At 45.1% G+C, this 25,673-nt stretch overlaps 1 protein-coding gene across 1 annotated transcript; it reads left to right on the forward strand.

The window, feature by feature from the left end:
* The first annotated feature begins 244 nt into the window (after positions 1-244).
* On the forward strand, positions 245-13,000 carry LOC112238593 (E3 ubiquitin-protein ligase RING2). The gene is given in 10 exon segments (XM_042329267.1): positions 245-322; positions 3,622-3,717; positions 6,955-7,115; positions 7,900-8,115; positions 8,793-8,892; positions 9,448-9,623; positions 10,693-10,774; positions 10,777-10,828; positions 10,831-10,889; positions 12,498-13,000. Coding segments are annotated over 9 exon segments (1,035 nt in total). The 5' UTR covers positions 245-322; positions 3,622-3,630; the 3' UTR covers positions 12,600-13,000.
* Positions 13,001-25,673: the final 12,673 nt, after the last annotated feature.

Genomic DNA, 25,673 nt, shown 5'->3' on the forward strand with positions numbered 1-25,673 from the left:
ATACCGGTACGTTTTTTTCTCTGCAGTCTCATGTTGTGAACAATCTGGACGTTGTATTTTGTTTTCAATAGGGGTTTAAAAAAATGTTTTTAGAAGCATATTTGTAATTGTTTCCATAAAGTCTTTCTTGCATTTGCTTACAAGCACAATAAAAATGGACATTGATTAAAATGTAATGTATTTTTGAATTAGTTATCCACATTTATGTTTTTTTTTAAACGCGGGCTTTTATTTTGAATGAATCCCTCATTACCATACAGGGTGACGTCAGTGTTTGTGCTGCTGGCAGAATACTCGTCTGGTTCGTCTGTATCCACAACACGTAAGTACATAAACAAACACGCTTTGGTCATATATTTGATTGTTTTTCATCTAGACTCACACAGTAACGATAAGACAAGGGTTGACCGTCTAAATGTACATTGAAGAACATATATCTTCGTCTATTTTAGTGCATCGTTGATTGGTCGTGAGGCTTCGTCACATCTCTAACGTTAGCAATCTAGCTAGCTAGCTAGCCTGTCTTTTTCTAGTGACATTGCAGAATGATATGCATATAAAGCGGTTTTATATTGATGCACATACACCATTATTTCTAAATACGATTACAATTGAGCATGTAAAAGGCAAAAGCAGATTTTATCCAGGCGATTCAGTATTTGCACATCTGTAGCACGCAGCCGGGATCCTACACAAAGAAGCTCTGTTAATACTGTGTTAAACTAATGTTACTTAATAATGTGGTGTTGTTTCAATGTCTGGGACATGAAACTGGAAATATAAAATACAGTTCGACAGTTTCCTCCCAACATAGTGTTCAGTATTCATTGGTGTGAATGTAACGTTATTCAGGGTAACTAGTTAATTCATGTGCTTTGGAGGCAGGACATTAACCCCACGGTAGTTACCTGTCAAACCACCAGATTGATTTGACAACTATTACCATGTTGAGGTTCTTTTTTGTTGTCCAGATGTTCCCTGATGATGTAGCTACAGTATTCATTTATCTACCTCGAGTTTTATATTTCATATAAGGAAATCAGTCAAGTGAAATAAATAAGTAATGCCCTAATCTATGGATTTCACATGACTGGGGAGGGACACAGCCATTGATGGGCCTGGGAGGGCATATGCCCACCAATTTGGGAGCCAGGCCCAGCCAATCAGAATTAGTTTTCCCCCTCAAAAGGGTGTTATTACAGACATAAATACTCCTCAGATTCATCAGCTGTCAGGGTGGCTGGTCTCAGACAATCCCTCAGGTGAAGAAACAGGAAGTGGAGGTCCTGGGCTGGCGTGGTTATACATGGTCTGCGGTTGTGAGGCCGGTTGGACGGACTGACAAATTCTTTAAAATGACGTGGATGCGGCTTATGCCAGAGAAATAAACATTAAATTATCTGGTGACAGCTCTGGTGGACATTCCTGCAGTCAGCATGCCAATTGCCCATTCCCTCAAAATTTGAGACATCTGTGGCAATGTGTTGTGACAACTGCACATTTTATTGTCTCCAGTACAAGGTGCACCTGTGTAATGATCACAATGACAGCATACCACCCTGCCTCTGAAGGTAAACAGGGTTGGTCCTGGTCAGTCCCAGGATGGGAGACCAGATGCTGCTGGAAGTGGTGTTGGCAGGTCAGTAGGAAGCACTCTTTGGTCTAAAAAAATATCCAAATGCCCCAGGGCAGTGATTGGGGACATTGCCCTGTGTAGGGTTCTGTCTCTTGGATGTTATGTTAAACGGCTGACCTGACTCTGTGGTCACTAAAAGATCCCATGCCACTTATCGTAAGAGTAGGGATGTTAACCCCGGTGTCCTGGCTAAATTCCCAATCTGGCCCTCATACCATCATGGCCACCTAATCTTCCCCAGCTTCCAATTGGCTCATTCATCCCCTTCATCTTCTCTGTAACTACCTCCCAGGTCATTGCTGACAATGTGTCCTCAGTCAACTTATCTGGTAAAATAACAAATCTACCTAGCAAGCTATTGGATTTATCTACCTATCTTGCTTCTCTGTTTTTGGCCATATACAGTTGAGGTCAGAAGTTTACATACACCTTAGCCAAATACATTTAAACTCAGTTTTTCACAATTCCTGACATTTAATCCTAGTAAAAATTCCCTGTCTTAGGTCAGTTAGGATCACCACTTTATTTTAAGAATGTGAAATGTCAGAATAATAGTAGAGAATGATTTATTTCAGCCTTTATTTCTTTCATCACATTCCCAGTGGATTAGAAGTGTACATACACTTAATTAGTATTTGGTAGCATTGCCTTTAAAATGTTTAACTTGGGTCAAACGTTTTGGGTAGCCTTCCACAAGCTTCCCACAATAAGTTGGGTGAATTTTGGCCCATTCCTCCTGACAGAGCTGGTGTAACTGAGTCAGGTTTGTAGTCTCCTTGCTCGCACACGCTTGTTCAGTTCTGCCCACAAATTTTCTACAGGATTGAGGTCAGGGCTTTGTGATGGCCACTCCAGTACCTTGACTTTGTGGTCCTTAAGCCATTTTGCCACAACTTTGGAAGTATGCTTGGGGTCATTGTCCATTTGGAAGACCCATTTGTGACCAAGCTTTAACTGATGTCTTGAGATGTTGCTTCAATATATCCACATAATTTTTCCTCCCCATGATGCCATCTATTTTATGAAGTGCACCAGTCCCTCCTGCAGCAAAGCACCCCCACAACATGATGCTGCTACCCCCCTGCTTCACGGTTGGGATTCCAGCATCTTCACAAGGCCCTTTGCTGTTGTTCTGTGATTGATTTGCACTTTTCGCACCAACGTACGTTCATCTCTAGGAGACAGAACACGTCTCCTTCCTGAGTGGTATGACAGCTGCATGGTCCCATGGTGTTTATACTTGCGTACTATTGTTTGTATAGATGAACGTGGTACCTTCAGGTGTTTGGAAATTGCTCCCAAGGATGAACCAGACTTATGGAGGTCTACAATTATTTTTCTGAGGTCTTGGCTGATTTCTTTTGATTTTCCCATGATGTCAAGCAAAGAGGCACTGAGTTTGAAGGTAGGCCTTTAAATACATCCACAGGTACACCTCCAATTGACCTAAATGATGTCAATTCGCCTGTCAGAAGCTTCTAAAGCCATGACATAATTTTCTGGAATTTTCCAAGCTGTTTAAAGGCACAGTCAACTTAGTGTATGTAAACTTCTGACCCACTGGAATTGTGATACAGTGAATTATAAATGAAATCATCTGTCTTTAAACAGTTGTTGGAAAAATTACTTGTCATGCACAAAGTAGATGTCCTAACTGACTTGCCAAAACTATAGTTTGTTAACAAGAAATTTGTGGAGTGGTTGAAAAACAAGTTTTAATGACTCCAACCTAAGTGTATGTAAACTTCCAACTTTAACTGTACCACAAACCCCTGAGGTGCCTTATTGCTGTTGTAAACTGGTTACTAACGTAACTAGAACAGTAAAGAAAATGTTTTGTCATACCCGTGGTATACGGTCTGATATACCATGGCTTTCAGCCAATGGTACCTCAAATATGTATTTTTTTTGGTGCTGACCAAAAGTAAACTTGTGTGCCTGTGTGTTTGGTCCATTTTAATGATGCTAATGTTTTTTTATTCCAGGTTGGGAGTATGACACAGACAGTGCAGACGAATGGGGTGCAACCCCTCAGTAAGACATGGGAACTCAGTCTGTATGAGCTACAGAGGACTCCACAGGTAGGGGAGCACATTTTACTGTAACACCTCTCTGTCTCTGAGCTACAGAGGACTCCGCAGGTAGGGGAGCACAATTACTGTAACACCTCTCTGTCTCTGAGCTACAGAGGACTCCGCAGGTAGGGGAGCACATTTACTGTAACACCTCTCTGTCTCTGAGCTACAGAGGACTCCGCAGGTAGGGGAGCACATTTTACTGTAACACCTCTCTGTCTCTGAGCTACAGAGGACTCCGCAGGTAGGGGAGCACATTTACTGTAACACCTCTCTGTCTCTGAGCTACAGAGGACTCCGCAGGTAGGGGAGCACATTTACTGTAACACCTCTCTGTCTCTGAGCTACAGAGGACTCCGCAGCTAGGGAGCACATTTACTGTAACACCTCTCTGTCTCTGAGCTACAGAGGACTCCGCAGGTAGGGGAGCACATTTACTGTAACACCTCTCTGTCTCTGAGCTACAGAGGACTTTACTGTAACGCATGTGTAGGGGAGCACATTTACTGTAACACCTCTCTGTCTCTGAGCTACAGAGGACTCCGCAGGTAGGGGAGCACATTTACTGTAACACCTCTCTGTCTCTGAGCTACAGAGGACTCCGCAGGTAGGGTTGCTTTTCACTTTTAGATTTAAAGTGTTATTACGTAGATTTCCGTGTTTGACAGATCAGGGTTTGTATACATGTCCTGACATGGCTGCAGACACCGAACCCCATCACGAGCTGCATTAGACTTAGCCCTAGTTCACCCGTCTGGTGCCGTAGAGAGGAGGCGGAGCCGCCTGGTGCCGTAGAGAGGAGGCGGAGCCGCCTGGTGCCGTAGAGAGGAGGCGGAGCCGCCTGGTGCCGTAGAGAGGAGGCGGAGCCGCCTGGTGCCGTAGAGAGGAGGCGGAGCCGCCTGGTGCCGTAGAGAGGAGGCGGAGCCGCCTGGTGCCGTAGAGAGGAGGCGGAGCCGCCTGGTGCCTCCCCTGACTTGGCGATAGTTTGGCAGCCCTTTTCTGAGCGGTGCGGCTGAAACCGACCTCTCCCACGCAGCGCACCGTCAGGAGAAATGGTAATGCAGATGAAGGTACCACATCCACAGTGGAAGCACAGTAATGGCCTTGGATTGGCAGGTGGAGGACTTCTGTGAGGAGGGAAGCAGCTCTGTTTAAGTTATAAGGTCTGAGGGGGTGTGGGATATGGCCAATTTACCATGGCTAAGGGCTGTGCTAAAGCACGACACAACGCGGAGTGCCTGGATACAGCCCTTAGCCGTGGTATATTGGCTATATACAACAAACCCTTGAGGTGCCTTATTGCTGTTATAAACTGGTTACTAACGTAGTGTTTTGTCATACCCGTAGTATACTGTGTCAAATACCATTGCTTTCAGCCAATCAGCATTCAGGGCTCGAACCACCCAGTTTATAATATACGGTATTGATCACTGCATAGGCTAGCCAATCAGTTCAGATATTACAGGAAGGCTCCTCATGGATTCCTTTGTAAAACGGAGTTCTGAAGACATTACGTTACCCGAGACTCCTCAAATGTTTCCATCGTGGACTTCTGTGTGAATCGGCTTTTTAGTGTAATAAACCCAGTGGTTTCTTTAGGTGGATGAGGAGGCGCTGTATGAATCTAAAAATGTAAAAAGAGGAAATTGTAACCCTTTGTGAATCTCTATTCCCTAGTTTCCTTTTGTGGTGGTGTGTGTCTTCCGACATCATACCATGCCATCAGAAAGTATTCAGACCCCTTGACTTTTTCCACATTTTGTTACGTTACAGCCTTATTCTAAAATGGATGAGGGAAATGTTGATTTAATCCATCTACACGTAATACCACAGAACGACAAACAGTTTCTACATTTTTTGTAGAATAAAAAAACAGAAATGCCTTATTTACATAAGTATTCAGACCCTTTGCTATGAGACTCGAAATTGAGCTCAGGTGCATCCTGTTTCCATTGATCATCCTTGAGATGTTTCTACAACGTGATTGGTCTCCACCTGTGGTAAATTAAATTGATTGGACATGATTTGGAAAGGCACACACCTGTCTATATAAAGTTCCACAGTTGACAGTGCATGTCAGAGCAAAAACCAAGCCATGAGGTCGAAGGAATTGTCCGTAGAGCTCAGAGACAGGATTGTGTTGAGGCACAGATCTGCGGAAGGGTACCAACAAATATCTGCAGCATTGAAGGTCCCCAAGAACACAGTGGCCTCCATCATTCTTAAATGGAAGAAGTTTGGAACCACCAAGACTCTTCCTAGAGCTGCCGGCCTGGCCAAACTGAGCAATCGGGGGACAAGGTCTGGGAGGTGACCAAGAACCCGTTGGTCACTCTGAAAGAGCTCCAGAGTTCCTCTGTGGAGATGGCAGAACCTTCCAGAAGAACAACCATCTCTGCAGCACTCCACCAATCAGGCCTTTATGGTAGAGTGGCCAGACGGAAGCCACACCTCAGTAAAATGCACATGACAGTCCTCTTGGAGTTTGCCAAAAGGTACCTAAAAGACTCTGACCATGATCTGGAGGAACCCTGGCACCATCCCTACAGTGAAGCATGGTGGTGGCAGCATCATGCTGTGGGGATGTTTTTCAGCGGCAGGGACTGGGAGACTAGTCAGGATAGAGGTAAAGATGAACAGAGCAAAGTACAGAGAGATCCTTGATGAAAACCTGCTCCAGAGCGCTCAGGACCTCAGATTGGGGTGAAGGTTCACCTTCCAACAGGACAACGACCCAAAGCACACAGCCAAGATAACGCAGGAGTGGCTTCGGGACAAGTCTCTGAATGTCTTTGAGTGGCCCAGCTAGAGCCTGGACTTGGAGAGAGCTGAAAATACCTATGCAGAAACCCTCCCCATCCAACCTGACAGAGCTTGAGAGGATCTTCAAAGAAGAATGGGAGAAACTCCCCAAATACAGGTGTACCAAGCTTGTAGCGTCACACCCAAGAAGACTTGAGGCTGTAATCGCTGCCAAAGGTGATTCAACAAGTACTGAGTAAGGGGTCTGAATACTTATGTGATATTTCATTTTTTTTCTTTTTTTCTATACATTAGCTTTGTTTTTGCTTTGTCAATATGAGGTATTGTGTGTAGATTGAGGGGGGAAAACAATTAAATCCATTTTAGAATAAGACTGTGAAGTAACAAAAAGTCAAGGGGTCTGAATATATAGGGTATACAATATATAGGACCGGAGTTAGGTATATGTTTTCCTCTGTGTGTGTCCCCCCCCCCGTACAGGAGGCCATCACAGATGGGCTGGAGATAGCCGTGTCTCCCAGGAGCCTCCACAGTGAGCTGATGTGTCCCATCTGTCTGGACATGCTGAAGAACACCATGACAACCAAGGAATGTCTTCACCGTTTCTGTGCCGACTGCATCATCACCGCCCTCCGATCAGGGTATGTACCCCTACCCTGACCTACCCTACCCTAAAGTAACCTACCCTAAAGTAACCATACCTACCCATCATCACCGCCCTCAGATCAGGGTATGTCACCCTACCCTAACCTACCCTAAAGTAACCTACCCTAAAGTAACCAACCCTAAAGTAACCAACCCTGAAGTAAGGTGGTAACCTACCCTGAAGTAACCTACCCTAAAGGAACCAACCCTGAAGTAAGGTGGTAACCTACCCTAAACTAACCTACCCTAAAGTAACCCAGCCTACCCTAAAGGAACCTAGCCTACCCTAAAGTAACCCAGCCTACCCTAAAGTAACCCAGCCTACCCTAAAGTAACCCAGCCTACCCTAAAGGAACCTAGCCTAGCCTAAAGTAACCTAACTACCTCGAACTAGTCTTGTGCTGACTGCATCATCATTGCATTCAGATCAGGGTAAAGGTTATGATAAAGATTTGTTCTGTAGCCTAACCATGTTCACATGATGCTCCTCAGTTTGAGCAGAAAGCAACACGACATGCCACTGTTGACACTAATCTATTCCTTTGGTCTCAGACACTGATTACTCTGTGGTTCTTTTTATTGTATTTATTATCAAAGTCCTGATTGACAGCAGATATCTTTAGTTACACAGGACGTCATCACCACCACCACAAGGTTGATGTCCTGGATAACAAGGGGGTCAAGCTCTCATTGTAAATAAGAATGAGTTCTTTATTGACCTGCCTGGTAAAGAACAACTCAAAAGGGCTCGCTCGGTCTAACTCTGTCTGTTCCCCCTAGCAACAAGGAATGCCCTACGTGCAGGAAGAAGCTGGTGTCTAAGCGGTCCCTGCGGCCGGACCCTAACTTTGATGCCCTCATCAGTAAGATCTACCCCAGCAGAGACGAGTACGAGGCCCACCAGGAGAGGGTTCTGGCCCGCATCTCCAAACACAACAACCAGCAGGCCCTGTCCCACAGCATCGAGGAGGGCCTCAAGATACAGGCCATGAACAGGTATTGTACCCTGACCTCTAACCCCTGTCCCACAGCATCGAGGAGGGCCTCAAGATACAGGCCATGAACAGGTATTGTACCCTGACCCCTAACCCCTGTCCCACAGCATCGAGGAGGGCCTCAAGATACAGGCCATGAACAGGTATTGTACCCTGACCTCTAACCCCTGTCCCACAGCATCGAGGAGGGCCTCAAGATACAGGCCATGAACAGGTACTGTACCCTGACCTTTAAACCCTAACCCCTGTCCCACAGCATCGAGGAGGGCCTCAACATACAGACCATGACTGTCCTGCTCCTCACTATTTCCCATGTCGGTGTCTCCTCACCAACAGAAACTATATGAGTGTCTCCTCACCAACAGAAACTATATGAGTGTCTCCTCACCAACAGAAACTATATGAGTGTCTCCTCACCAACAGAAACTATATGAGTGTCTCCTCACCAACAGAAACTATATGAGTGTCTCCTCACCAACAGAAACTATATGAGTGTCTCCTCACCAACAGAAACTATATGAGTGTCTCCTCACCAACAGAAACTATATGAGTGTCTCCTCACCAACAGAAACTATGATGCAGAATATGTTTCTGGGACTATGTTCTTGAATGTTACTTTATCAAAATCCTCTCTGCTCTTCCCTCCTCCCACCGCTGGGTGTCCCCACCTCCCTCCAGGCTGCAGCGAGGGAAGAAGCACCAGCTGGAGAACGGGAGTGGGCTGGAGGACAACGGTGACTCCTCCCACTGCAGCAACGCCTCCGTCCACTCTAACCAGGTACAGGGATACCTTCATTCCCATGTAGGGTTGCAAAATTCTGGTAACTTCCCCCAAATTCCCAGGTTTATCAGAAATCCCGGTTAGAAAATTTCCAAGATCAAGAGGGGGGGGAGCTGGAAACCTCCCACTGGGACTCTTGATTAAAGGAGCTGGGGGGGTTTTCAACAATCTATCAAATACCTAAACGGCAATCAGTAAAGTTGAGCTGTGTTAGTACGCCTCTGACATAATGTGTAAGGGTAGGATATGTTATGTATGTGCCTATATGAGACGTGTGTGACATGGGATGGGTTAGCGTGCAATGTAATGTACTGTTATTATGACGCAATAAAAATGCATGCATACAAATATACATTTTGTTGATTAAAGATCAATCCCACCAGGAATGTGACACCAGGAATGTGACACCAGGAATGTGACACCAGGAATGTGACACCAGGAATGTGACACCAGGAATGTGACACCAGGAACGTTCTCCTGTCTTCCTGCTGTTACATGTTATCCCCTGGGTTGTACTCAACGAGTCTTTCCCCCCCAATAAATGTAAAGCAGGAGGCGGGGCCGAGCATCAAGCGTACCAAGACGTCAGATGACTCTGGTCTGGACATGGACAACGCTACAGAGAACGGAGGGGGAGGGGACGTGGCCATGGACGGAGCCAGCGAGATAGAACTGGTGTTCTGTCCTCATCCTACGCTCATGGACAAGGAGGACAACGTGCAGACCAGGTGGCTTTGTGGGAGGGGCATAACGGGAGGGAGGGGGGCATAACGGGAGGGGAGGAGGGGCATAACGGGAGGGAGGTGGGAGGGGGGCATAACGGGGGAGGGAGGAGGGGCATAACGGGAGCATAATGGGAGGGAGGAGGGGCATAACGGGAGGGAGGGGGGCATAACGTGTGGGAGGGAGGGGGGTTAACGTGTGGGAGGGAGGGGGGCATAACGGGGGAGGGAGGAGGGGGTTAACGGGAGGGAGGGGGGGGTTAACGTGTGGGAGGGAGGGGGTTAACGTGTGGGAGGGAGGGGGATAACGTGTGGGAGGGAGGGGGGGATAACGTGTGGGAGGGAGGGGGTGTTAACGTGTGGGAGGGAGGGGGTTAACGTGTGGGGGTTAACGTGTGGGAGGGAGGGGGGGTTAACGTGTGGGGGATAACGTGTGGGAGGGGGGGGTTAACGTGTGGGAGGGAGGGGGGTGTTAACGTGTGGGAGGGAGAGGGGGTTAACGTGTGGGAGGGAGAGGGGGTTAACGTGTGGGAGGGAGGGGGGTAACGTGTGGGAGGGAGGGGGTTAACGTGTGGGAGGGGGGGGATTAACGTGTGGGGGGGGTCTAAGTCTGGGAGGGAGGGGGGGGCTGAAGACATTAACGTGGAGTTTGTTCCCAGGGGCATAACGTGTGGGTGTTGAGGGGCTAACGTGTGGGAGGGACCACCTGGGGCTGTGCGTGTGGGAGGAAGGAGGGGGAGAGGCCAGCCCTGTCAATGTAGACGCTGCCTCAGAGAAACAATACACCATTTATATCCCTACAGCCAACGGGAGGGAGAGGGGGGGTATTACTACAAATACTACTAGGGACATAATTTATATCCCTGGGAGGGAGGGGGTAATACAATATATTACTACAAATACTACTAGGGACCATTTATATCCCTACAGCGTGTGGGAGGGAGAGATACAATATATTACTACAATACACCATTTATATCGGGGATACTTGTGTATTGTTGTCTAAATCACCATTTATATCCAAGGCCCCTGGCTGAAGACAATATACTACTACAATACACCATTGTGTGTGTAGTGTTGAGTTTGTTCCCAGGTACATCAAGACGTCGGGTAACGCCACAGTGGACCACCTGTCAATATATTACCTGGCTGTACAATACATAATTTATATCTGGAGGAACTGAGGAAGAACGGATAGGCCAGCCCTGTCAATACGCTGCCTCAGAGAAACAATACACCATTTATATCCCTACAGCCAACGGCCAGTTCACGGTAGTAATACAATATATTACTACAAATACTACTACAATACATAATTTATATCCCTACAGCCAACGGCCAGTTCACGGTAGTAATACAATATATTACTACAAATACTACTACAATACATAATTTATATCTCTACAGCCAACGGCCAGTTCACGGTAATAATACAATACTACCACTGTTACTGCTACTTCCACTGCACTTACTACTACTAATACTATCACTATTACTATCAATATTACTGATGATACGACCAGTATTATTACTACTGCTACTGTTACTATTACTACTGCTATTATTACTATCACTACCACTACTATTACTACTGCTATTATTACTATAACTACCACTATCACTACTACTACTATTACTACCACTATTACTACTATCACTACCACTACTATTACTACTATTACTATCACTATCACTGCTATTACTATCACTACTATTACTACCACTATCACTACTACTACTATTACTATCACTACTATTACTACCACTATCACTACTATTACTATCACTATCACTACTATTACTATCACTGCTATTACTATCACTACTATTACTACCACTATCACTACTACTATTACTACCACTATCACTACTATCACTACTAGCACTATTACTACTACTACCACTACTACTAGTACTATCACTGCACTATCACTACTACTATTACTATTACACTATCACTACTACTTTACTACCACTATCACTACTATTTACTACCACTATCACTACCACTATATTACTATTACTACTATCACTACTAGCACTATTACTACTCACTGCTATTACTACCACTATCACTACTAGTACTATCACTACTATTACTACCACTATCACTACTAGTACTATCTACTGCACTATCTACTATTACACACTATCACTACTACTACCACTATCACTACTATCACTATCACTACTAGCACTATCACTATTACTATCACTATCACTACTATTACTATTACTACTATCACTACTACTACTACCACTATCACTACTATTACTACCACTATCACTAATATTACTATCACTGCTAGTACTATCACTGCTATTACTACCACTATCACTACTAGTACTATCACTGCTATCACTATCACTACTAGTACTATCACTACTATCATCACTATCACTACTATTACTACTATTACTATCACTATCACTACTATTACTATCACTACTATTACTACCACTATCACTACTATTACTATCACTACTACCACTATCACTGCTATTACTATCACTACTACCACTATCACTACTATTACTACCACTACTATTACTACCACTATGACTATTACTACTATTACCACTATTACTATTATTACTACCACTATTACTATTACTATTACTACCACTATTACTACCACTATCACTACTATTACTATCTCTACTAGTAGTGATAGTGGTGGCCTGTGTTAAACAGCCCTCCGAACCAGAGAGACGTAAGAGGGAGTATGAGTATGTCAATCAGTATTTCCTGGTGACCTTTACCCTATCGTTATCTCCTGTCACTCTTGGTGAGGTGAGCTTGTCTGTCTGTATCTTGTGAACTGTGGGAAACATTTCCTCCTGAGGATGATGAACATCAACCAATCATCTGTCCTCTAGGTGCTGAACGGGTCTTTCTCTCTGGAGCTTGTCAGTGAGAAGTACTGGAAGGTGAACAAACCCATGGAACTGTACTTCGCCCCCACCAAGGAGCACAAGTAGACCGCCTGGAGTACACCTGGGGGGTAGACCGCCTGGAGTACACCTGGAGCACACCTGGGGGTAGACCGCCTGGAGTACACCTGGGGGTAGACCGCCTGGAGTACACCTGGGGGTAGACCGCCTGGAGTACACCTGGGGGTAGACCGCCTGGAGTACACCTGGGGCACCCTATTTCCTATGTAGGGCTTTGGCCAAAAGTAGTGCACTATATAGGGAATAGGGTGCCCTTTAGGACACAGCCCTGGATGAGACCTGCCAGGAGGACGAGGTGTCTAATGGACTATCTCTACATCTCTCTCTACATCTCTCTCTACATCTCTCTCTACATCTCTCTCTACATCTCTCTCTACATCTCTCTCTACATCTCTCTCTACATCTCTCTCTACATCTCTCCCTCTCAACATCTCTCTACATCTTCTCTCTCTACATCTCTACATCCCTCTCTCTACATCTCTACATCCCTCTCTCTACATCCCTCTCTCTACATCCCTCTCTCTACATCCCTCTCTCTACATCCCTCTCTCTCTACATCTTTACATCTCTCTACATCTCTCCCTACATCTCTCTCTACATCTCTCTCTACATCTCTCTCTACATCTCTCTCTCTCTACATCCCTCTCTACATCCCTCTCTCTACATCTCTCTCTCTACATCTTTACATCTCTCTCTCTACATCTCTCTCTACATCTCTCTCTACATCTCTCTACATCTCTCTCTACATCTCTCTCTACATCTCTCTCTACATCTCTCTCTACATCTCTCCCTACATCTCTCTCTACATCTCTCTCTACATCTCTCTCTACATCTATCTCTCTCTCTCTCTACATCTCTCTCCTCTACATCCCTCTCTCTACATCTCTCTACATCTCTCTCTCTACATCTTTATCTCTCTCTACATCTCTCTCTACATCTCTCTCTACATCTCTCCCTACATCTCTCTACATCTCTCTCTCTACATCTCTCTCTACATCTCTCTCTCTACATCTCTCTCTCTCATCTCTCTCTCTCTCTACATCTCTCTCTCTCTCATATCTCTCTCTCTCTCTCTACATCTCTCTCTCTACATATCTCTCTCTCTACATATCTCTCTACATATCTCTCTGTCTGATGTGAATTTGTTGGTAACATGTTAGTATAGGGGGTATGTATAAATGTATCTGATATAGTCACTAGCCATGCAGAGCCTCTTCGTAAGCATTACAGAGACGTCACTGCAATCCCAGGGTGGCGTTCAGGAGGGCACTGCATACTGAACACTGCTGTTATAAATGGATGTGTCATGATTCTTTACTCTACATGTCAGAGTATGTTCTCTCTGTCTCTACATCGCTCTCTCCAGGGCTGTTTACCTGCTACCTGTGTTTAGGTCCTAATACCGAGGTGGTACCTGGTAGTTTCAGGGGCTTCTACCTGCTCTCCGTGTTTAGGTCCTAATACCGAGGTGGTACCTGGTAGTTTCAGGGCCTTCTACCTGCTACCTGCTCTCTGTGTTTAGGTCCTAATACCGAGGTGGTACCTGGTAGTTTCAGGGCCTTCTACCTGCTACTTGCTCTCTGTGTTTAGGTCCTAATACCAAGGTGGTACCTGGTTGTTTCAGGGCCTTCTACCTGCTCTGGATAACTGTGGCTGCTTCAGGAGGTTGTATGGTCTTTTTGTATCTGGGGGACAGCGAGCTGGGTTGGGGACTGGGTGGGTGGCGTTTTGGGATATATTAGCGGTGTTTCCGTACAGAGAACTAATGTTTTTGTTGTGTTTTTAAAAACATGTCCAGCAGAGGAGGTCATGAAGCTGTTTTCTATAAACCCACGATCCTGTTGTATTTGTTGACATTGTGTGACTCAAATGGTACCCTATTTCCCTATGTAGTGCACTACTTTTGACAAGGGCCCATAGGGAATAGAGTGCACGTTAGGACAGAACCATATTGATGTCACTTCACCTGACTGATCTGGGAGCCATGACAACATATCATTGGTAAATCATCACAGTGGATGGAGTAAGGTCTACTGTTCCTCTCCTGTTCCCTTTGACCGAAATGGCAAACTAGGGCTTTGATACATAATAATTAGGGTGCTCCAATGACAAACAAACGTGCTATGATACGAGGACATTATGTTATAGTAACCTGAAGAGACAGACTTCATCTCTTTGTTATCCTTCTCTAGTCTGCTTGGCTTTCATTCTGTTCTCCTAGAAAACGCTTGATGTTAACAGCAGGGTTGGGCTCAATTCCTCTTCACTTCAATCAGATCAGGAAGTGGAATAATCTCTAAATCTTCCATCTCCCTTAGGCGGATGAATCTCTTCTGTCCTGTGTGCTGTGACTTCTTCAAGGATCCAGTTGTTTTTTGAAAACAATGAACAATTTTCTATTCCTGATTTGAGTTTGAATCCACCTCCTCCTGAATTGATTAAGGCTAAAATTGACCCCTAACCCTGCTTCACTGAAACATTTAATTAGCTCAGCGGGCTAACAGTCCAGTTCAATACAACTAGGCTGGTTATTCTTTCTGTATATTGTCCAGGAATTTTGTTCATGCCAACATCTCAACCACATTTTGGGAGAAGAATGAATGAATGGTTCATTAACAGGTCAGATGTCATCAGCTGTGTGGAAGTTATGTCTGTACATAAACCAACCAGCTCCATTCATCACCTTCAAGCTTAGTGTGAGATAGAAGAGGGACCCAAATCGGGTTTTCTCCCCCCAAAAATGTTTCAGAACGACGATACCGTGGAAGAAAAATGTGCAAATGTACTTTTTAGAAGCATGTTCAGTTTTACAGTTTGACAACATCCTTTGTATAAATATCAGTTGTTATTGTTGAAAGTGTAAATGGAAATAAACAAAACAATGTGTGTTCAACATGGAACCCCATGATATCTTTCCCCCCTAGGGTACAGGTTAATGATGGCTCTAGGTACAGGTTAATGATGGCTCTAGGTACAGGTTAATGATATCTACAGGTTAATGATATCACAGGTTAAATACAGCCCCATGATATCTTTCCCCCCTAGGGTACAGGTTAATGATATCTACAGGTTAATGATATCTACAGGTTAAATACAGCCCCATGATATCTTTCCCCCTAGATAGAATACAGGTTAATGATATCTACAGGTTAATGATGGCTACAGGTTAATGATGGCTACAGGTTAATGATATCTACAGGTTAATGATATCTACAGGTTAAATACAGCCCCATGATATCTTTCCCCCTAGATACAGGTTAATGATATCTACAGGTTAATGATATCTACAGGTTAATGATATCTACAGGTTAATGATATCTTCAAGTTAAATACAGCCCCATGATATCTTTCCCCCTAGGTACAGGTAGATATCTAGGTTAATGATATCTACAGGTTAATGATATCTTCAAGTTAAATACAGCCCCATGATATCTTTAATGATATCTTTCCCCTAGATACAGGTTAATGATATCTACAGGTTAATGATATCTACAGGTTAATGATATCTTTCAGGGTTAATGATATCTAAATACAGGTTAATTTCCCCCTAGATATCTACAGGTTAAATACAGCCCCAATGATATCTTTCCCCATTATGATATCTACAGGTTAAATACAGCCCCATTAATGATATCCCCCCTAGGTACAGGTTAATGATATCTACAGGTTAAATACAGCCCCATGATATCTTTCCCCCTAGGTACAGGTTAATGATATCTACAGGTTAAATACAGCCCCATGATATCTTTCCCCTAGGTACAGGTTAATGATATCTACAGGTTAATGATATCTTTCCCCCTAGGTACAGGTTAATGATATCTACAGGTTAATGATATCTTTCCCCCTAGGTACAGGTTAATGATATCTACAGGTTAATGATATCTTTCCCCCTAGGTACAGGTTAATGATATCTACAGGTTAATGATATCTTTCCCCCTAGGTACAGGTTAATGATATCTACAGGTTAATGATATCTTTCCCCCTAGGTACAGGTTAATGATATCTACAGGTTAAATACAGCCCCATGATATCTTTCCCCCTAGGTACAGGTTAATGATATCTACAGGTTAAATCCAGCCCCATGATATCTTTCCCCCTAGGTACAGGTTAATGATGGCTCTAGGTACAACCCCATGATATCTTTCCCCTAGGTATAGGTTAATGATATCTTTCCCCCTAGGTACAGGTTAATGATATCTTTCCCCCTAGGTACAGCTTCCCCTAGGTACAGGTTAATGATATCTTTCCCCTAGGTACAGGTTAATGATATCTTTCCCCCTAGGTACAGCTTCCCCTAGGTACATCCCCATGATATCTCAATGCTCCAGGGTGTAGTTTCCCCTAGGTACAGCCCCATGATATCTCAATGCTCCAGGGTGTAGTTTCCCCTAGGTACAGCCCCATGATATCTCAATGCTCCAGGGTGTAGTTTCCCCTAGGTACAGCCCCATGATATCTCAATGCTCCAGGGTGTAGTTTCCCCTAGGTACAGGTTCATGACGGCTCCAGGGTGTAGTTTCCCCTAGGTACAGGTTAATGACGGCTCTAGGGTGTAGTTTCCCTAGGTACAGGTTAATGACGGCTCTAGGGTGTAGTTTCCCTAGGTACAGGTTCATGACGGCTCCAGGGTGTAGTTTCCCTAGGTACAGGTTAATGACGGCTCCAGGGTGTAGTTTCCCCTAGGTACAGGTTAATGACGGCTCCAGGGTGTAGTTTCCCCAGGTAGGTACAGGTTAATGACGGCTCAATTAGGGTGTAGTTTCCCCTAGGTACAGGTTCATGATGGCTCCAGGGTGTAGTTTCCCTAGGTACAGGTTCATGACGGCTCCAGGGTGTAGTTTCCCTAGATACAGGTTCATGACGGCTCAATTATCCAGGTTGTAGTTTCCCTCCAGGGTGTAGGTACAGGTTCATGACGGCTCCAGGGTGTAGTTTCCCCTAGGTACAGGTTCATGACGGCTCCAGGGTGTAGTTTCCCCTAGGTACAGGTTCATGACGGCTCCAGGGTGTAGTTTCCCCAGGTTCAGGGCTCCAGGGTGTAGTTTCCCTAGGTTTAATGACGGCTCCAGGGTGTAGTTTCCCCTAGGTACAGGTTCATGACGGCTCCAGGGTGTAGTTTCCCCTTGGTACAGGTTCATGACGGCTCAATGCTCCAGGTTGTAGTTTCCCCTAGGTACAGGTTCATGACGGCTCCAGGGTGTAGTTTCCCCTAGGTACAGGTTCATGACGGCTCAATGCTCCAGGTTGTAGTTTCCCTAGGTACAGGTTAATGACGGCTCCAGGGTGTAGTTTCCCCTACAGGTTCATGACGGCTCCAGGGTGTAGTTTCCCCTAGGTACAGGTTCATGACGGCTCCAGGGTGTAGTTTCCCCTAGGTACAGGTTCATGACAGCTCAATGCTCCAGGTTGTAGTTTCCCTAGGTATAGGTTCATGATGGCTCAATGATCCAGGGTGTAGTTTCCCTAGGTACAGGTTAATGACGGCTCCAGGGTGTAGTTTCCCCTAGGTACAGGTTCATGACGGCTCCAGGGTGTAGTTTCCCCTAGGTGCAGGTTCATGACGGCTCCAGGGTGTAGTTTCCCCTAGGTACAGGTTCATGACGGCTCCAGGGTGTAGTTTCCCCTAGGTACAGGTTCATGACGGCTCAATGCTCCAGGTTGTAGTTTCCCCTAGGTACAGGTTAATGACGGCTCCAGGGTGTAGTTTCCCTAGGTACAGGTTCATGACGGCTCCAGGGTGTAGTTTCCCCTAGGTACAGGTTCATGACGGCTCCAGGGTGTAGTTTCCCCTAGGTACAGGTTAATGACGGCTCAATGCTCCAGGGTGAAGTTTCCACTAGGTATAGATTCATGATCAGCTTCAGCTCCCAAAACCCACCCAAGATCAGCATCTATGAGCAACTTCCCCCTACTCCATAATTTACCACCACCTCTTCAGGGGTGAGTTTCCTGAAAGCTTTATATGGTACTTTAAGGCCGGATCTGAGAACGTTACTAGCTGTCTTTAAAACTATCATTTAATACGTATCGAGGAATTTGTTAGCAAGAACATGGTGGCCTCCATTTTTAAATGGAAGAAGTTTGGAACCACCAAGACTCCTCCTAGAGCTGGCCGCCCAGACAAACTGAGCAATCGGGGGAGAAGGGCCTTGGTCAGGGAGGTGACCAAGAACCCAATGGTCACTCTGACAGAGCTCCAGAGTTCCTCTGTGGAGATGGGAGAACCATCCAGAAGGACAACCATCTCTGCAGCACTCCACCAATCAGGCCGTTGTTATTTTTTAAAGTTATCTTTATTTCACCTTTATTTAACCAGGTAGGTAAGTTGAGAACAAGTTCTCATTTACAATTGCGACCTGGCCAAGATAAAGCAAAGCAGTTCGACACATACAACGACACCGAGTTACACATGGAGTAAAACAAACATACAGTCAATGATACAGTATAAACAAGTTTATATACGATGTGAGCAAATGAGGTGAGATAAGGGAGGTAAAGGCAAAAAAAGGCCATGGTGGCAAAGTAAATACAATATAGCAAGTAAAACACTGGAATGGTAGATTTGCAATGGAAGAATGTGCAAAGTAGAAATAAAAATAATGGGGTGCAAAGGAGCAAAATAAATTAAATAAATACAGTAGGGACAGAGGTAGTTGTTTGGGCTAAATTATAGGTGGGCTATGTACAGGTGCGGTAATCTGTGAGCTTTTCTGACAGCTGGTGCTTAAAGCTAGTGAGGGAGATAAGTGTTTCCAGTTTCAGAGATTTTTGTAGTTCGTTCCAGTCATTGGCAGTAGAGAACTGGAAGGAGAGGCGGCCAAAGAAAGAATTGGTTTTGGGGGTGACCAGAGAGATATACCTGCTGGAGCGCGTGCTACAGGTGGGTGATGCTATGGTGACCAGCGAGCTGAGATAAGGGGGGACTTTACCTAGCAGGGTTTTGTAGATGACATGGAGCCAGTGGGTTTGGCGACGAGTATGAAGCGAGGGCCAGCCAACGAGAGCGTACAGGTCGCCGTGGTGGGTAGTATATGGGGCTTTGGTGACAAAACGGATTGCACTGTGCATCCAATTTGTTGAGTAGGGTATTGGAGGCTATTTTGTAAATGACATCGCCGAAGTTGAGGATTGGTAGGATGGTCAGTTTTACAAGGGTATGTTTGGCAGCATGAGTGAAGGATGCTTTGTTGCGAAATAGGAAGCCAATTCTAGATTTAACTTTGGATTGGAGATGTTTGATGTGGGTCTGGAAGGAGAGTTTACAGTCTAACCAGACACCTAGGTATTTGTAGTTGTCCACGTATTCTAAGTCAGAGCCGTCCAGAGTAGTGATGTTGGGCTGGTGCAGGCAGCGATTGGTGCATTTAGTTTTACATGTATTTAAGAGCAATTGGAGGCCACGGAAGGAGAGTTGTATGGCATTGAAGCTTGCCTGGAGGGTTGTTAACACAGTGTCCAAAGAAGGGCCAGAAGTATACAGAATGGTGTCGTCTGCATAGAGGTGGAACAGAGACTCACCAGCAGCAAGAGCGACATCATTGATGTATACAGAGAAGAGAGTCGGTCCAAGAATTGAACCCTGTGGCACCCCATAGAGACTGCCAGAGGTCTGGACAGCAGACCCTCCGATTTGACACACTGAACTCTATCAGAAAAGTAGTTGGTGAACTAGGCGAGGCAATCATTTGAGAAACCAAGGCTGTCGAGTCTGCCGATGAGGATGTGGTGATTATCAGAGTCGGAAGCCTTGGCCAGATCAATGAATATGGCTGCACAGTAATGTTTCTTATCAATGGCGGTTAAGATATCGTTTAGGACCTTGAGCGTGGCTGAGGTGCACCCATGACCAGCTCTGAAACCAGATTGCATAGCAGAGAAGGTATGGTGAGATTCGAAATGGTCGGTAATCTGTTTGTTGACTTGGCTTTCGAAGACCTTAGAAAGGCAGGGTAGGATAGATATAGGTCTGTAGCAGTTTGGGTCAAGAGTGTACCCCCCTTTGAAGAGGGGGATGACCGCAGCTGCTTTCCAATCTTTGGGAATCTCAGACAACACAAAAGAGAGGTTGAACAGGCTAGTAATAGGGGTGGCAACAATTTCGGTAGATCATTTTAGAAAGAAAGGGTCCAGATTGTCTAGCCCGGCTGATTTGTAGGGGTCCAGCTTTTACAGCTCTTTCAGAACATCAGCTGACTGGATTTGGGAGAAGGAGAAATGGAGAAGGCTTGGGTGAGTTGCTGTTGGGTGTGCATTGCTGTTGACCGGGGTAGGAGTGGCCAGAAGGAAGCCACTCCTCAGTAAAAGGCACTTGACAGCCCACTTGGAGTTTCCCAAAAAGGCACCTAAAGACTCTCAGACCATGAGAAATTAGATTCTCTGGTCTGATGAAACCAAGATTTAACTCTGGCCTGAATGCCAAGCATCATGTCTAGAGGAAACCTGGCACCATCCCTACAGTGAAATATGCTGTGGTGATGTTTTTCAGCGGCAGGGACTGGGAGAATAGTCAGAATTGAGGGAAAGATCAACACAGATCCTTGATGAAAACCTGCTCCAGAGCGCTCAGGACCTCAGACTGGGGCGAAGGTTCACCTTCCAACAGGACAACGACCCTAAGCACACAGCCAAGACAACACAGGAGTGGCTTCAGGACAAGTCTGAATGTCCTTGACTGGCCCATCCAGAGCCTGGATATGAACCTGATCGAACATCTCTGGAGAGACCTGAAAATAGCTGTGCAGTGACGCTCCCCATCCAACCAGACAGGGCTTGAGAGGATCTGCAGAAAAGAATGGGAGAAACTCCCCAAAAACAGGTGTACCAAGCTTGTAGCGTCATACCCAAGAAGACTCGAGGCTGTAATCGCTGCCAAAGGTGCTTTAACAAAGTACTGAGTAAAGGGTCTGAATACTTATTTAAATGTAATATTTTTTTTCCTTGACTTCTTTTCAAAAGGATGAGAAGGTCTGAGGGGAGGGACCTTCCAATACTGTTGAAGGCAAGAAGAGTCAAAGATGTACTGAGAGAAAGCCACGAGTATCAGAGGAAACAAGGACGGAGTGTCTCGACCTGAACCCCAGGCTGTCTTGTGGTTGGTGGTTTGACGGCCCTTAACCCCACAAACAGACCCACACCACAGTCCTTAACCCCACAAACAGACCCACACCACAGTCCTTAACCCCACAGAAACAGACCCACACCACAGTCCTTAACCCCACAGAAACAGACCCGCACCACATTCTGTAACCCCACAGACAGACCCACACCACAGTCCTTAACCCCACAAACAGACCCACAACGTAGCCCTTAACCCCACAAACAGACCCACACCACAGTCCTTAACCCCACAGAAACAGACCCACACCACAGTCCTTAACCCACAGAAACAGACCCACACCACAGTCCTTTACCCCACAGAAACAGACCCACACCACAGTCCTTTACCCCACAGAAACAGACCCACACCACAGTCCTTTACCCCACAGAAACAGACCCACACCACAGTCCTTTACCCCACAGAAACAGACCCACGCCACATTCCGTAACCCCACAGACAGTCCCTCACCACATTCCTTAACCCCACAGACAGACCCACAGTCCTTAACGTTAGTGATGAGCAAAAGTCAAATTGGGATTCCTACGAAATGATCGAACATCAGACCATATTTACACACCCTAATTGATAAACAAATACATTTTCTCATGTTCTGTAGATTGATAAACAAATACATTTTCTCATGCTCTGTAGATTTCCAAAAAGCATTTGATTCAATTTGGCATGAAGGTCTTTTACTGAAATGAATTGAAAGTGGTGTGGAAAGAAAAACACATCAAATCAATGTACACAAATAACAAATGTGCAGGCAAGATGTGAGAGAAACATCCCGATTTATGTTCCAGAGTGTGAGGAGTAAAACATGGGAACAACTTGAACTCAACGTCTATTTAATATCTATTAACGCATTGTCCAAAACGCTCTTGAGCAATCAACAGCCCCCGATCTCACTCTTAATGACACAGAAATCAACTGCCCCCGATCTCACTCTTAATGACACAGAAATCAACTGCCCCTGATCTCTTAATGACACAGAAATCAACTGCCCCCGATCTCTTAATGACACAGAAATCAACTGCCTCCTGTAGTCAGATGATCCAGTGCTGCTGTCCCACACAGAAGAGGGGCTATAGAAACAATTAGATAATCTGCTTCAGTTCTGTCTTGACCCGGACAGTCAATCAATCTCAAAAATACAAACATAATGATTTTGTAGAAAAGGCCCAGATTTCAGGGAAACCAGATGTTAGTGAAACCATTTGTCGGGGAAACTATATATATATATATATATATATCTTTTTTTACTAGGTTCCATTCATATAGAACACACCTAGACCCAGACCATTATTCCTCCTCCGCCAAACTTTACAGTTGACACTATACATTGGAGCAGGTAGCGTTCTCCTGGCATCCACCAAACTTTACAGTTAACACTACATTGGAACAGGTAGCGTTCTCCTGGCATGCGCCAAACTCAGATTCGTCCGTTGGACTGCCAGATGATGAAGCGTGATTCATCACTCCAGAGAATGCGTTTCCACTGTTCCAGACAATGCGTTTCCACTGTTCCAGACAATGCGTTTCCACTGTTCCAGAGAATGCGTTTCCACTGCTCCAGACAATGTTTCCACTGCTCCAGAGAATGTGTTTCCACTGTTCCAGAGAATGTGTTTCCACTGTTCCAGAGAATGTGTTTCCACTGTTCCAGAGAATGTGTTTCCACTGTTCCAGAGAATGTGTTTCCACTGTTCCAGAGAATGTGTTTCCACTGTTCCAGAGAATGTGTTTCCACTGTTCCAGAGAATGTGTTTCCACTGTTCCAGAGAATGTGTTTCCACTGTTCCAGAGAATGTGTTTCCACTGTTCCAGAGAATGTGTTTCCACTGTTCCAGAGAATGTGTTTCCACTGCTCCAGAGAATGTGTTTCCACTGCTCCAGAGAATGTTTCCACTGTTCCAGAGAATGTGTTTCTACTGTTCCAGAGAATGTTTCCACTGTTCCATTTCCACTGTTCCAGAGAATGTGTTTCCACTGTTCCAGAGAATGTGTTTCCACTGTTCCAGAGAATGTGTTTCCACTGCTCCAGAGAATGTTTCCACTGTTCCAGAGAATGTTTCCACTGTTCCAGAGAATGTGTTTCCACTGTTCCAGAGAATGTTTTCCACTGTTCCAGAGAATGTTTCCACTGTTCCAGAGAATGTGTTTCCACTGTTCCAGAGAATGTGTTTCCACTGTTCCAGAGAATGTGTTTCCACTGTTCCAGAGAATGTTTCCACTGTTCCAGAGAATGTGTTTCCACTGTTCCAGAGAGAATGTGTTTCCACTGTTCTGTGTTTCCTGTTCCCAGAGAATGTGTTTCCACTGCTCCAGTTCCAGAATGTTTCCACTGTTCCAGAGAATGTGTTTCCACTGTTCCAGAGAAATGTTTCCACTGTTCCATTTCCACTGTTCCAGAGAATGTGTTTCCACTGTTCCAGAGAATGTGTTTCCACTGTTCCAGAGAATGTGTTTCCACTGTTCCAGAGAATGTGTTTCCAGAGAATGTGTTTCCACTGTTCCAGAGAATGTGTTTCCACTGTTCCAGAGAATGTGTTTCCACTGTTCCAGAGAATGTGTTTCCACTGTTCCAGAGAATGTGTTTCCACTGTTCCAGAGAATGTGTTTCCACTGTTCCAGAGAATGTGTTTCCACTGTTCCAGAGAATGTGTTTCCACTGTTCCAGAGAATGTGTTTCCACTGTTCCAGAGAATGTGTTTCCACTGCTCCAGAGAATGTGTTTCCACTGTTCCAGAGAATGTGTTTCCACTGTTCCAGAGAATGTGTTTCCACTGTTCCAGAGAATGTGTTTCCACTGTTCCAGAGAATGTGTTTCCACTGTTCCAGAGAATGTTTCCACTGTTCCAGAGAATGTTTCCACTGTTCCAGAGAATGTGTTTCCACTGTTCCAGAGAATGTGTTTCCACTGTTCCAGAGAATGTTTCCACTGCTCCAGAGAATGTTTCCACTGCTCCAGAGAATGTTTCCACTGCTCCAGAGAATGTTTTCCACTGCTCCAGAGAATGTTTCCACTGCTCCAGAGAATGTGTTTCCACTGTTCCAGAGAATGTGTTTCCACTGTTCCAGAGAATGTGTTTCCACTGCTCCAGAGAATGTGTTTCCACTGCTCCAGAGAATGTGTTTCCACTGTTCCAGAGAATTTTCCACTGTTCCACTGTTCCAGAGAATGTTTCCACTGCTCCAGAGAATGTGTTTCCACTGCTCCAGAGAATGTGTTTCCACTGTTCCAGAGAATGTGTTTCCACTGTTCCAGAGAATGTGTTTCCACTGTTCCAGAGAATGTGTTTCCACTGTTCCAGAGAATGTGTTTCCACTGTTCCAGAGAATGTGTTTCCACTGTTCCAGAGAATGTGTTTCCACTGTGTCCAGAGAATGTTTTCCACTGCTCCAGAGAATGTTTTCCACTGCTCCAGAGAATGTTTCCACTGTTCCAGAGAATGTGTTTCTACTGTTCCAGAGAATGTTTCCACTGTTCCATTTCCACTGTTCCAGAGAATGTTCCAGAGAATGTTTCCACTGTTCCAGAGAATGTGTTTCCACTGTTCCAGAGAATGTGTTTCCACTGCTCCAGAGAATGTTTCCACTGCTCCAGAGAATGTGTTTCCACTGCTCCAGAGAATGTTTCCACTGTTCCAGAGAATGTGTTTCCACTGTTCCAGAGAATGTTTCCACTGTTCCATTTCCAGAGAATGTGTTTCCACTGTTCCAGAGAATGTGTTTCCACTGTTCCAGAGAATGTTTCCACTGTTCCAGAGAATGTTTCCACTGTTCCAGAGAATGTGTTTCCACTGTTGTTTCCAGAGAATGTGTTTCCACTGTTCCAGAGAATGTGTTTCCACTGTTCCAGAGAATGTGTTTCCACTGTTCCAGAGAATGTGTTTCCACTGTTCCAGAGAATGTGTTTCCACTGTTCCAGAGAATGTGTTTCCTGTTCCACTGTTCCAGAGAATGTGTTTCCACTGTTCCAGAGAATGTGTTTCCACTGTTCC

The sequence above is a fragment of the Oncorhynchus tshawytscha genome, linkage group LG10 (genome assembly GCF_018296145.1).
Source record: "Oncorhynchus tshawytscha isolate Ot180627B linkage group LG10, Otsh_v2.0, whole genome shotgun sequence".
NCBI lineage: Eukaryota > Metazoa > Chordata > Actinopteri > Salmoniformes > Salmonidae > Oncorhynchus > Oncorhynchus tshawytscha.